This window comes from Aphelocoma coerulescens, chromosome 20, assembly GCF_041296385.1.
Source record: "Aphelocoma coerulescens isolate FSJ_1873_10779 chromosome 20, UR_Acoe_1.0, whole genome shotgun sequence".
Taxonomy (NCBI): Eukaryota; Metazoa; Chordata; class Aves; order Passeriformes; family Corvidae; genus Aphelocoma; species Aphelocoma coerulescens.
This window is the reverse complement of record NC_091033.1, coordinates 2,492,371-2,505,036: the sequence shown is the minus strand read 5'-3', so window position 1 is coordinate 2,505,036 and position 12,666 is coordinate 2,492,371. Positions and strand designations below refer to the sequence as shown.

Here is a 12,666-nt window from a genome sequence, read left to right as displayed (position 1 = left end):
TCATGTGTTTTATAGGGGCACATGGATAGGCAGATCAGGAAGTCCCAAGTACCTTCCAAGTACCTCAGCCAACAGAGAAAAGGGAATGAGGGGAAAATGCGGCTGGGAAATGAGAAGAAGGCTACTTGCTCCAACTAATTGGGAGAGACCCCGTTGGACACACACCTGACAGACTCTCTCCCTTTCTCCAAATCAAGACAATTTTACAGGACTCCTCTGTCTCCTTTGTGGACACGAACTTCTAGTGAGGTGAATTTTACCCACTGCGGGGTGGGGGGCACAGGAGCTCCTCTGCCTGGGGAGGGGGGAGTATAAAGCAGTATAAACCAGTCCAGACTGGGGCAGGTGGGGAAAATTCAGAGTCAGAAGGGGCCAGTGGCAGCGAGGCAGGGAGGGGCGGGAGTGATCGGCCGGGGAGGGGGAGAGGGGGAAGTTCCAGCCTCAGCCGGACCCCCCTCATTGACTGACAAGTGGGGAGCGGCTCCCGCCCAACCGGCGGGCGGGGAAAAGCGCCCTCAGTCATTGGCTGGGCGGGACAGGGGGCGGGGCGAGAGCTGTTCCCGCCTCAGCCCAACTCCCCTCAGTCATTGGCTGGGCGGGACAGGGGGCGGGGCGAGAGCTGTTCCCGCCTCAGCCCAACTCCCCTCAGTCATTGGCTGGGCGGGACAGGGGGCGGGGCGAGAGCTGTTCCCGCCTCAGCCCAACTCCCCTCAGTCATTGGCTGGGTGGGTACCGGAAATGACCCAACAAAGCCTCAAAACCTTTTCAAAACTTAACAAAACTGACAAAAATGGAATAAATTTGTATAAGTATAAAAAATTTAAGGCTATATTTGTTACATTTAAAGAATGGAGGGTTGAAAAGGCGGACTGTGCACAAAAACGTGGCAAAACCAAGAAAACCCCCAAAACCCCTTTAAGAATCCCTCGGGATTAAGTGAGATTAAGTGGAAGCATAATAAATATGAATAAAGAAGTTAAAGCTATACTTAACATATAATTAAAAAATGGGGCGGTGTGAAAGGGGCTTCGGGTGCTAAAATGCTTCAAGAAGGCATCAAAAAACCCCAAGTGTTATAAACGAGGTGGGAAACCTTTTGGCAGGCTAACTTGTTTATTAATTAGCAACTGAGAACGAGGATCCAAGATAAGCTCAGACCCTACACTACAAGCCAGAAAAATGAACAATGTGACACATCGAGTACTCCTTTGGACCACAAGTTTCCACCAGAGAACCTGGTACAGAGCACTTGGTCAGTTTTTATTGTCTCTGTCACCTCCAGGACTGGTGCGCTTTCAATCTCACTGATTGGCCACTTTCCGGTGTTCTGATTGCCTTTTAACATGGTGCATCCTTGACCAATCATTTCTAATTGGATCCATTCCATTGGTCAGCTCCTCTTCCAGTCAGGGTCTTGGGTACTGATATCGTCTCATGGGGTAATGGTTCTAAAAGGATCCTTCTATAAAGTCCATCAGGTTCCTGTTGTACCTGCCTCTAATGGTTATACCCATGCATTGCTTCCTGTACACACGCGCACTTAACTCATTAGCTTATAACTATTTAAATTCATAGTACATTAATTAGGCACTTTATTTAACAATTCATCAACTAATTATCGATATATAGGTAACCAGCCCGGGAAAGCCAACCTGCTATAACACAAGCACCAAATTCCCCTCCTGCCGGGGCTGGCTGTCCAGCAGCTCAAGTAGGAGAGTCCTCCAGGAGCTCAGGGGAGCTGAGGCCCTCGTGCTGAGGCACAGCCCGTGGAGAAAGGGGTCAGTGGCCCGAATGCGTGCTTTGGGAATCAGAGCTGGGTTCCTAAATCCTGTCGGAACTCTCTCTCCCCGACCTGTGGTGGCTGAGGGTTGTATGAGGGAAGGGTTTGCCAGCCATGAACTGGACTTGATGATCATCTGAGCTCCGTTCAGGGGCAGTGTGGGAGCCTGTTCCTTTCCCCTTCCCCAAGGGCAGAGTGTTGGTGAGGGCTGGAGTTGGAGGCTGTGTCTGCCCCCACAGCCGGTACCGTGGGGCTGCGGATGCTCCTGCCCACGTGGGCTTGTCTGAGCTGGGCTTTCTGCCTCTTTCAGGTGTCCTTGCTGCAGTCACAGGTGGCCTGAGACCAACAGCACTGGCAGAACTACACTGAGAGCTGTGCAAGGACCAGCCAGGAGCTCAGACCTTCACCGGGAGCTGTCCTGCTCCTTTGCAGCTGTGCTCAAGGAGCCCAAAGCTGCTGTTCTGGAAGCAGAGACTCGAAGCTGCATCGGTCTCTGAAGCTGAACTTGGCAGTGACATCCCTGGGCCGTCAGTCTCTGGAGAGAGACTGGAGAGGCCCTGGAGAAGGCAGGTGCCGATCTTCTCTTCCCCAGACGATTTGTACCCTGCCAGAAACCAATTCCTGTCAACTGGGGCACAAAAATTCTCCCTAGGACACAGATGAATGTTCTCAAAGATGAAGGAGTAAAATATCTACCAAAGCTTTTCCAAGCATTTGGTTCTGGAAGGTCTGTTCCTAGCGAGGTGTTCCGGTTTGGCCAAATTTAGAAATATATCCTCTGAGAGAAGGCACAACCACCCCTCCCTCACCGGGTTTGGGAAAAAATAAATTTTCCTTGAAGGAAAGTGAAGGAGATAAAACTATTTATTGAACAAACACACGGGAAAAGGAAAATAATGCTAAACAATAAAATCTCTCGCTGTGGAGAAAAACCTGGGAAAGTGTTAGAGTCCTCCTATTGGTCTCCTCGGAGCTGGGGCTTGGCCCAAGGCCAGGCCCTCTGCGCTCGGTGGAAAGTCCTCCTGATGTGTTCTAATATTGTAGCAGTCCAGTGGAAAAGGGAGAAAGTCCGAAATTCCAGGGAAGGAAAAAAAAATTCACCTCTCTCTCCGGAGAAAAAGAAGCTGAACAACTGGCCAAAAGCTGACCGGGAAGCCGCAAGCCAGGTGCCTCCTCCCTCCCCTGCTGCAGCTGGAAAAAAACCCCGCTATCTGTGTGTGACCTTGAACAAGCTGCAAACTGCTTTGAAAAAGTTGTGCTCAGTTTAGAGGCATAGAAATTAATTTCTGGGCATAGGCAGCGATATGGGCTACACATCATAAGGTTACCCCAAGACACGAGGAATCTTTGAAATAAGCAGCAAGACTTTTCTTCTGCCTAGAAGACCTAGTGATATGTTGCCAAACAGAGAGCAGAGAAAAAAATGCACTCGTGTCTGTCTCGGGATTCTGAATCTCTTTTATGAGCCTTAAACACTGCAACTCCTGGCATTTCTCTGTAGGAATTTGAAAAGACCCTGAAACACCATTTTTCCTCCTCATGTGGCTGTTCTAGATGCAGAGCTTTACTTTCCATGAATATTTGTAAGCACCAAGAACCTTTTGAGGCTTTTTCTTACACCTCCCCTTTGTCAGGGGAGACAGACAAATTCCTGTGACTCAGGAACTAAGCGCATCCCTAAAGAGCATGCGGGTCTCAGGAATGCTGAGCCTTAAAACTGATGCTGTCTGGGCCAGCAACTTTGAACTCATGTTATGAGCCAGGTCCCTGCCCAGCTGCCCAGCTGGGCTGTGGGGATGTGGGGGTGCTGGTGCAGGTACCGGGCAGCAGTGAGCTGGGATGGGTGGAGAGCCAGGGGAGGGCCTCTCCAACAGCCCATGGAATGTTGGGGTTTGGAGCCTGGCAACCATCAACAGCCCATGGAATGTTGGGGTTTGGAGCCTGGCAACTGTCAACAGCTCCTGAACATTGGGGCTTTGACCTTGCAACTGCCAACAGCACTTTGATCTTGTGCTCTTGACCCTGCAAAGGCCAACGACCCTCGGATATTGGGGTTTGACCCTGCAAAGGCCAACGGCCTTTGGAGATTGGGGTTTAGACCCTGCGAAGTCAAACAACCTTTGGAGATTGGGGTTTGACCCTGCAAAGGCCAAAAGCCTTTGGAGATTGGGGTTTAGACCCTGCAAAGGCCAACGGCCTTTGGACATTGGGGTTTAGACCCTGCAAAGGCCAACGGCCTTTGGACACTGACATTTGGTCACTGCTCGTGCCAAGGGGCAGATGGAGACCCGGCGGGTGAGTGAGAGAGCTGCTGCCCTCTTTGTGCCAAGCCCAGCAGGGGCCTGGGTGGGCCTGGGCTGTGCCACTGGGAACAGTTCCCTTTGGGAATAGCAAGGGATTAACAGTTGGCTGTTCCAGAGCTAGCAGCAGCTTTGGTGCTGGCCATGGGGACAGGCCTGGGAGGGAATGGGGGGGCTCCTGGCCATCCCAGAGCACACCCACATCTCCTCCTCCGTCCTTGTCCCACTGGAGGGTGTGGGCACAAACAAGGGAGCAGCTTTCACTGCCTTCCCCTCAGCCCAATTCACAGCGCAGCCTGAGCGCTTCCCAGAGACAAGAATGGGTTTCTCCCAGACATCTCCAAGATGATCCCCAGTGGTGCAGAGGAGGCCACGAGGATGATAGGAAGATGCTCCAAGGGCTGGAGCACCTGTGCCAAGGGAAAAGGATGCAAGAGTTGGGGTTGTCCAGCCTGGAGAAGGTTCCAGGGTGACCTTCCAATGCATGAAGGGGCTGGAAGAGAGCTGGAGAGAGACTTAAGCCAGGGGCCTGCAGGGAAAGGACAGGGTCTAATGGGATATTGGGAGGGAATTCTTCCCTGTGAGGCTGCTGAGGCCCTGGCACAGGTTGCCCAGAGAAGCTGTGGCTGCCCCTGGATCCCTGGCAGCATTCAAGACCAGGTTGGATGGGGCTCTGGGCAACTCCCCTTGTGATGTTCTAAGAAGTGATGAGACACCTTCCAGCATGTTTGTTTGTGCTGCTGTCAACCTACTGGGCTGAAAATATTCCCAAGGAGGGGAGGAAGGAGCTGAGCTGGAATTCCAGGCTGGGAAGCATTTAGAGGCGACTGCCTCAGGGGCAGCCATGCAGTCTGAGTGTGCTCTTCCCTGTGCTCTTCCAGGGAGCTCGAGACCTTTCTCACCAGGGACGTTTCTCCAGAGCCCCTGAGGTGAGTAAACTGTGCTGAGCTGGCTCGGATTTGAAACTGGTCCTCCACAAATGGATACTGGTTCTTGTGGAATCAGAAGAGGCATCTCAGTGGTACTTTGGAATAGGAACAGAGTACCTGACTAACAGCTGGATGTGGGCTTTCAGGTGCTGTTAGACGGCAGTGACAGCATGGCCAGTTCCATCACCGGCGCTGACCGTTCCCAGCATGCAGCCTCCAGGAACAGCCTCTCAACTCCGACATCCACTGCTGCACAGCATCCCTTGGAATTGGTTTGGGAAGCCACAGAGAATTGTGGGCACTTACAGCGATGTTTTGAGAAAATGGAGGAGCGATGCAAGAGGCTCAGTAGCCACCGGGAGCACATAGACTCTGTGATGGAAGAAATCAGAAGGTGAGTGTTTCTTCCTCCTCCTCCTGCGTTCCAGAGGCAATCTGCGTCCAGGTCTGGGAGTTCAGAGGTGTTCTGGGCAAAGAACTCACCTGCCCTACCATGTGTAGGCCTCAGTGTGGCTCTTGAGCATCGTCCTGTCAGGGCTTTTCATGCTCTACTGTGACTCCCAAGGCTGCCTGGGAGATGCACAGCGATGTTGGAATAGAAGACTCCTTCCTCTCACCATGCTGCTTCCCTGAATTCTGTTCTTTGAGAGCCCCTGTCCAGCCACTGCTTCTCACTGAAGGAAGGCAAAATTCTGCCTTCCTTTCCCTTTGCCTCTGGAGGATTTCCTTGGGAGGGAAAGAGCAAGGTCTTCCTTAGCCCACTGCCCCCAGCTCCATTGTGGAGGGCTGAAAATGGGATCGATGGCTCTTCAGGCCTCTTCCTTCTTCTGACTGAGCCTTGTCTCTGCAGTGACTGTGAAAACCTTGAGAAGTCCAAGGAAAAGCTGCAGCAATGCACTGGAATCCCGGAGCCAGGAGCCTTGAGTCTGCGCCAGAAGAACAGCAAGCAGCTGAAGGAAGCGTCAGCCCAGGCGGAAAAGGCGGAGCAGCAGCACAGGATGGAGGTTGGTTTTGGAAATGAGGCTGGTTTTCTGTTGAAAACTTGTCTTGCCCCTTCTTGTACAGTGGAGGACTTGGCTGCACTCGAGGGAGAAGACCCATCACTGCAGAGGGAGCTGGAAGTCAACAGGCAGGCACTGGAGGAATTGCAGCTTCAGAGGGAGCTGCTGGAGCAAGAGGGGCATGATGTTACCGTGGCTCTGGACACCTTATTCCTAGGCAGCACCTGTGGGAGTGGGAGTTGTGCCAGCCAGATCAGGCCAGATGCTGTTTCTGGCAGTAGAAGAGAGGGACACTGCTGTGCACACCTGGCTCAAGATGGCACACGCATTTATTAGCCAGGCATATGCATGTTCATCAGCAAAGGGTTACATGCTTCTGCAAAATTTGTTCCTTTGGGCAGCCCCAGAGCCTCTAAAAGAGGGAACGGAGCTGGGGAAGGGTCTGGAGCACAGGTGTGACAAGGAGTGGCTGAGGGAGCTGGGGGAGGGGCTGAGCCTGGAGAAAAGGAGGCTCAGGGGGCACCTTCTCGCTCTCTCCAACTCTCTGTGACAGGAAGGTGCAGCCAGGTGAGGGTTGGTCTTTGCTCCCAGGGAACAAGGGACAGGACAAGAGGAAACGGCCCCAAGTGTGCCGGGGGAGGTTTGGATTGGGTGTTACAGGAGAGCTGTGAGAGAAGGGTTTGTTTCTGATGGTCTCTGTCAGACAGTCTCAGTTCTGGAGTATGTGGTAGGTTTGGCAAATACCCAGCAGAGGTTTTGCTTTTGAAGAGAAAAGCTCAAAACCACAGTGTAGTCTTCAGGCTTGAATACCAGCAAGGGCCATGAGACACCTTCTTTGTGTAAGACAAGTAAATGGTATTGTTGGTGTGAACTGCTGCACAAAGAGAGTCTGCTTTGGCCACATCAGCCAGACTGCCATCAGTCACTAAAGGACTGCTCACCACAAGAGCCGTTTCCCTGCCAGGCATGCCCTCGTTGCAGAGAGCTGCTTTGCACACTGGAGGAGGGGACACTTTGATGTGGGTTTTGTCCGAGAAGGAGAAACCCTGTGAATTTTCACTTGCTTCAGCAAGCAAAATTGCTTTCCTCAACCATCCTGAAAATGTCCAGCACTGGAATAGATCCTGATAGACATTTTGTTGGTAAGGGAGTTTACAAGGAGAATTGGTGTGATTTTTTGCAAGGCTGGAGCTGTGGGAGATGGCAGGCTATGGGGCTGTGTGGAGCATGCCCTCCATGTCTTCTACATTGAATTTGGGGAGGTGAAAGGTGAACAGGGCTGTCTTTGGGCCCAGGAATGAGCCCTCTCACAGGAAGCCCGGCAGAAACATCAGCTTTCCGTTGGGATTTTTGTGCTGCTCTTGTGCTCTGTTTTCCTAAGACTTACCTCGGAGGATCTTCACTGTTCTCTTAAGGGTCCTCTTTTGGTGTGTACTGGTCGGTGTCCATAGCCAAACTGAGTTTGTAGGACTTTTCTTTTGTGGGCACAGGGAGGGCGCAGCGGGAACGCTGACAAGAGACAAATCTTTTTAAAGACTCGCCTGGAGTATTTCTGAACAGCAACCCAGAGATGTCTCCTGGGCTGTGTTCTTAGTCACTTCCTGGGAAGCTGTGTCCCCCCCAGGGCAGACAGTGGCCCAGGGGAGCAGCAGCCGAGTGCTCTGAGAGCGCGTGAGCCCATCAGTCTTTGCCTCTTGCCACACAGAGTTTGCAGGGGAAGTGTCAAGCCCTCTGCTCTTTCCTTCTGTGCAGGTCCTGCTGGAAAAGCAGAAGGAGAAGAATTCTTTATCAGAGACACTGCTCCAAACTCGGGGACAGCTAAGCCAAGCCTGCCAGCAGGTGCAGCAGCTCAGGCAGGAGGTGAAAGAGCAGCAAGAGAAGGGGCAGGTAAGTCTGAGCAGGCAGGGAACAGAGTGCAGGGCAGTGGCAAGGGCACAAAAGGCAGGTGCTGGGAGTCAGGAGGCAAGGGCTGCTTCAGGCCCTGGCAGCACAGAGCCTGGCAAGCTCCAGAGCTCAGGCCCGGGAAGCAAGGCTTACAATGGAAGCAGAGCTGGGTAGAGAAGCCAAAAGAAGTCGCTGAAGGAATGGGATTTTGAGAGAGCAAGTGGGAAAAGCTGAGCCTGAGGGCAGGTCGCAGGAAGTTGCTCTGCATTTTGTTGCCAGACCATCCAGGCAAAGCTGCAAGCTGAGCTGCAGGAAGCTCGGGGGGAGATCCAGGCAGCGCAGAAGAGGCACAAGGAAGAACTACGAGGCATCAAAGAGGAAATGAATCTCCTCCTTGAGCAGAGGGAGGCTCTACAAAAGCAGGTGAGTGAAACAGCAGTGGCACCGCAGCATCCAGCAGGGGGTCTGTGCCCTTCTTGCTTTTCCATGGCAGAGCAGCAGCTGCTGGGGTGGTCCCTGGGGCTGCCTCGTGCTCTGGGCTCCTTGGCAGCTGCTCTGAAGGACCCTCGGTGCTCTGCTGAATCTCAGCTGCTGCCCTGGACAGCTGGGCTAGTCCTCTGGGCTGTTGGCCAGCAACCATCAGCACGGATTCCTGCTGGCCTCTTCTTGCTGGCCTTGGTGTGGGAGGTGCTTTTTCAGGTGCCCTTGGTGGGCCACGTAGAGATTGAAACAAGTTGTCCGTATGCATTGTGAATCTGGTGCTCTGAGGACAGGGAGAAATGGAAAGTTGGCCTTTGCCTTTTCTCACAGCCTCTGCTGTGGCTGACAGTGACAGGCTGTGGCTGTAGCCTCTGACTGCTTTGTTCTGTTTGACTGGAGGTGGGAGAGTTGACATCTCAGCTGGCAGCCTCCAGAGAGTCCCAGGCAACGATTGTTCAGAGAGCCCGGCAAGATGTGAGGGAGGCCCAGAAGCAGTCAAGGCAGAAGCTGTTGCAGGTTGAGCAGCTCCAGAAGATGCTGGAGGAGGCAGAACATCAGAACAAGGAGCTGCAAGTGCACCTGAAGAACTTGGAGATGGAAAGGAGTCAATGGGAAGGAGTGGCACGCCAAAATTCGGGACTTTGGGCTTCCTTGAACACCCTAGAGAAGGAAAAAGCCAGGTAAATGAAAGCCTGTGGGACTCTGCCTTGTGGGAATGGATTCCCTCTTTGCCATCTTTGCACCTGCCAGGGGCTCTGGCAGCATTTCCTACGTGGCAGAGTTCTGAACTCTCCGTGCAGACGCGTCTGGTTGTCTGGATGTTTTGTTTCATTTTCTTTTCTTTCAAGCCTTCAGTTAGAGTTTTTCTGAAGACAAAGGCTTTTGGAGTAGCTCTTTCCCTCTAGGGGTGTGTTCTGTTGTGAGGTGGGTGTGCTAACACTGCCCAAGCTGCAGTGTAAGGAGCTGGACACATCCAGCAGCTCCGCCTTGGGTCCTGTAACTTGAAGCCTTTGGGATCTGGAGCAGCCTGGCATCCTGATGCCTTTGCTTGGCAGAACCATCTCAAGGCCCTGATTGCTGACCTAGGCCAGATTCCCCTCAAAGGCACCCAAGAACCAAGAATGTCTCTGTTGCATCGTTCCTCAGAAAATGCCCCCAGGTGCCTGGGGGGGCTCAAGCAGGGTCCCTGCCAGCCTCCAGAGTCACAGGCAATACTGACTGTGCAAAGAATGCAAGAGACAAGACCAAGGTTAGCGGGGCCCCTCCAGCTGACCAAGTCCTGCCGGTCTTCAGTGCCACAGGATTCTTCTTTCGAGAAGAAGACAAAGAAAGGGCAGGGCCCTCTTGCTTGCCTGCAGGTTTCTGCATCTTCCATCAGGTTGTGCTCCAAGGCTCTGTTGCCACTTCTGCTATCGGCCTTTGTTTCTCCAGCTGGAAGTAGGATGGGTGCTGGTAAATCTTAGGGAACTTCCCCGAGATCCTCTGGCTGTAGGGTGCTGCTCCTCCTACCTGGACATACAAGATGGGGCAAGGAAATGTCTCTTCCATGTTGACCAAACCTTTCCCCCTTGGAGCCTGGGTAGTCAGAAGAAAACTCTTCCTCTCCCCTAATCTCTTCATGGCAAGACTTTGTTAGGTCTATATTCACATTCCCATCTCAAGAAGAAGGTAGGACATGTAGGCAGGAACTCCTCATTCTTTCATGAATAAAAGCAGAGTGGGCACATGCTGGGCTGTGACTGCAGGGGGAACAAACAAACAGCCACGTTGTTTAGACAAACCTCATCAGACAGAGCAGTTTTCCCCGAGGTGGTGCGAGTCCTAAGAGTTCCTAAAATGTGATACCGTGTAGTAATGAGTTGCATGCTTCCCTTTTAGGCTGCTTCTGTCTCTGGAGGAAAAGAACCTGTGCCTCAGAACACTGGAAGAAAAGAACCAGGCACTGAACAATCAGGTGTCTCAATTTCGTTCTGCTCTTCGCGAGGCCGAGCAGCTCTGTGCAAACCGCACAGGACAAGTGCTGAAGCTCAACGCCCAGGTAATCTGTGCCCTGGCGTCCTCTTCTCCAGGGACACACATCATCACCTTTGGCTTGGAGGCCCCAACTGCTTTCCCCTCCCAGCAGCATCCACTGCTGCCGTGTTCTGCCCCGGGGTGCTGCTGCACCCACAGGCCAAGGCTGGATCTGGTGTCTGCTGCCGATGTTTTCCTCCGTTCTCTCCCGGGTCCCAGCAGGAAATGTGGGAGGAGAAGCAGCAGCAGACTCCTTTGGAGCTTCTCCATCCCTCTGTTAGCAGTGTTGTCCCAGATGGAGTTGGTGCCTGTGCTGGGCACCGAGCAATGTGGGCACACAGACGTGGCTATGGCAGGCTGGGGAGGGCACTTCCAGCGCAGCCAGTTCAGCCGGTGTTCAGAGCTGCAGCCTCAAGGATGCCCATTGGCTCCCTTTCCCTATTTTCAGGACACTTGTTTCCATTGGAATCCTTGGCTCTGTGCCTTCTGTTTTGGGCATGTTTTTTTGCCTGAAGTCATTTCTCCTTTGTTACTTGCTCTACTGCCTGCTCTGCTGCCTCAGGAGCAGCCCTGTCCCTGAGGCTCTGTGCATCCATCTTCCAGATGCGGGCCCTGCAGAAGGCAGTGCTGGAGATGGAGGCTACCCAGGCAACTCGAGAGAAGCAGCTGCTGCAGGAGCTGGAGGAGTCCCGAGCAGGAGAACGGAGCTTGAGGGACTCTGTGCAGGTGCTGGAGGCTGAGGTGTCTGAGCTGCGTAGGAAGCTCCAGAGCTCTGAGAACAGAGCAGAGGCCTTGGCCACGAAGTGTCAGCAGGCCAGTGGTGCTCACCAGGAAACTCAATCCCAGCTGGACAAACTGCTCCTGGTTCTCCACCACGTGATCAGGGATAGCAGAGACTTGGTCACCTGGAGCTCAGGCAAGTGTGGGAGGCTGGGAGAGCAGGTGGAGCGAGGGGGTGGTTCCTGGTCATCCTGGTATGACACACTCACCCTGTCAGTTCAGGCTGACTCAGGCCTTGGGAAGTCTTGTCTCCCTGCAGAGACACAAGTCCATGTTTGTTTGTAGAGAAGTGATTAGAGTCAGAAGGGAGAAGGGCCCAAGTCCTGTCAAGCCACAGGGCCCATGCAGTTGTCTTTGGGGCAGTGCTGACATTAGTGGTCATCAAAATAACGTCAGCCTGTGACACACATCCTGCTGCAAGGCGAGCTCTAGGACAATGACAAAGGCACCTCCTCCTAGGTAGAAAGAGGCCTTGTTTGTTGGAGACTGTTGGATTAAATCTTGAAACAGAATGTCTTCTCTTTTCAGAAAAGGGTCATGTCTTGGGCCTAAGTGCTTCTCAGGATGGGGATGTCCCCGCAGAGCTCACAGTGGACAGAGTGTCAGCAGCTCTGCAAGACCTGCAGCAGCACCTGGAGCATTCCCAGAAAGATCTGGTAATATGCACCCAGAAATCCTGTCCTGCTGCTGGGCTGCTGGACAAGCAGAGTGCCAAGGCCAGGATGGGTGGAAGTTCTTGTAGGGGGGTTGTCTCACTAGCATGGGGAGGAAGGAGGATCACGATCACATCTACCAGTACGGTCCAGCTGCCCTCTCCCACCTGGGCTATTTCTGCTTTAGTGTTTGTAGCCCTTTGTCTCCTGCCAGCAGTGGCACTGACAGGTGATTCTGTTCCTCTTGCCTCTTCCAGAATGATGCAAGGAAGAAGATACAGGCCTTGGAGCTGGAGCTGGGCATGGGGCAGGCTGAGAGGGACAATCTCAGAGCCAGCAATCAGGAGCTGCTGAAACAGTTGGAAGAAATTCAAGCAGGTACAGCTTCACCTCTCCCACCCGCTGCCCCATCCTGTCCCAGCAGGGATCTCTGATGCCACACAGAGGAAAAGGGCAGTGCCCAGAGATGGCAGAGGGGAAGAACAACCAGCAGGAGATTTCTCCATCCAGTGCCAGTGAAAGCTTTTTCTTGAGAAAGATGCCGTGGCTGGCAGTGCCATCTGGCTGTGCTATGGCTGATCCCGTGCACAGGTGGTGCCTTTCAGGTGCTGTGTCTGTGCTGAGGAGCTGTAGCTGGATGCCTCAGCTCGATTCCCCCCAACTCCAGGCCCTGCCAGAGCCCCCAGGCTATTGGCCTCTCTGGAGCAGGGCTGCACAGGCATCCCCGCTCCTTTGTCTCTCTTGGACTGCTCACTCTGCACAAGCCCAAGAGGAAAGACACTTTCCTATTCCTCTGAACCTTGCCCCTTGGATTCCTGCTTTTTTCTCCTTCATTTCTGTCAG

At 53.2% G+C, this 12,666-nt stretch overlaps 1 protein-coding gene across 1 annotated transcript in view; it reads left to right on the top strand.

Moving 5' to 3' along the window:
• Positions 1–4,063: 4,063 nt before the first annotated feature.
• LOC138120838 (centrosome-associated protein CEP250-like) overlaps positions 4,064–12,666 on the top strand; it is a 93,324-nt gene continuing 84,721 nt past the window's right edge. The window contains exons 1-4 of the mRNA XM_069033856.1: positions 4,064–4,078; positions 4,965–5,012; positions 5,159–5,406; positions 5,863–6,016. Of these exons, the coding sequence (XP_068889957.1) occupies positions 4,064–4,078; positions 4,965–5,012; positions 5,159–5,406; positions 5,863–6,016 (465 nt within the window). The remainder of the gene's footprint in view (positions 4,079–4,964; positions 5,013–5,158; positions 5,407–5,862; positions 6,017–12,666) is intronic.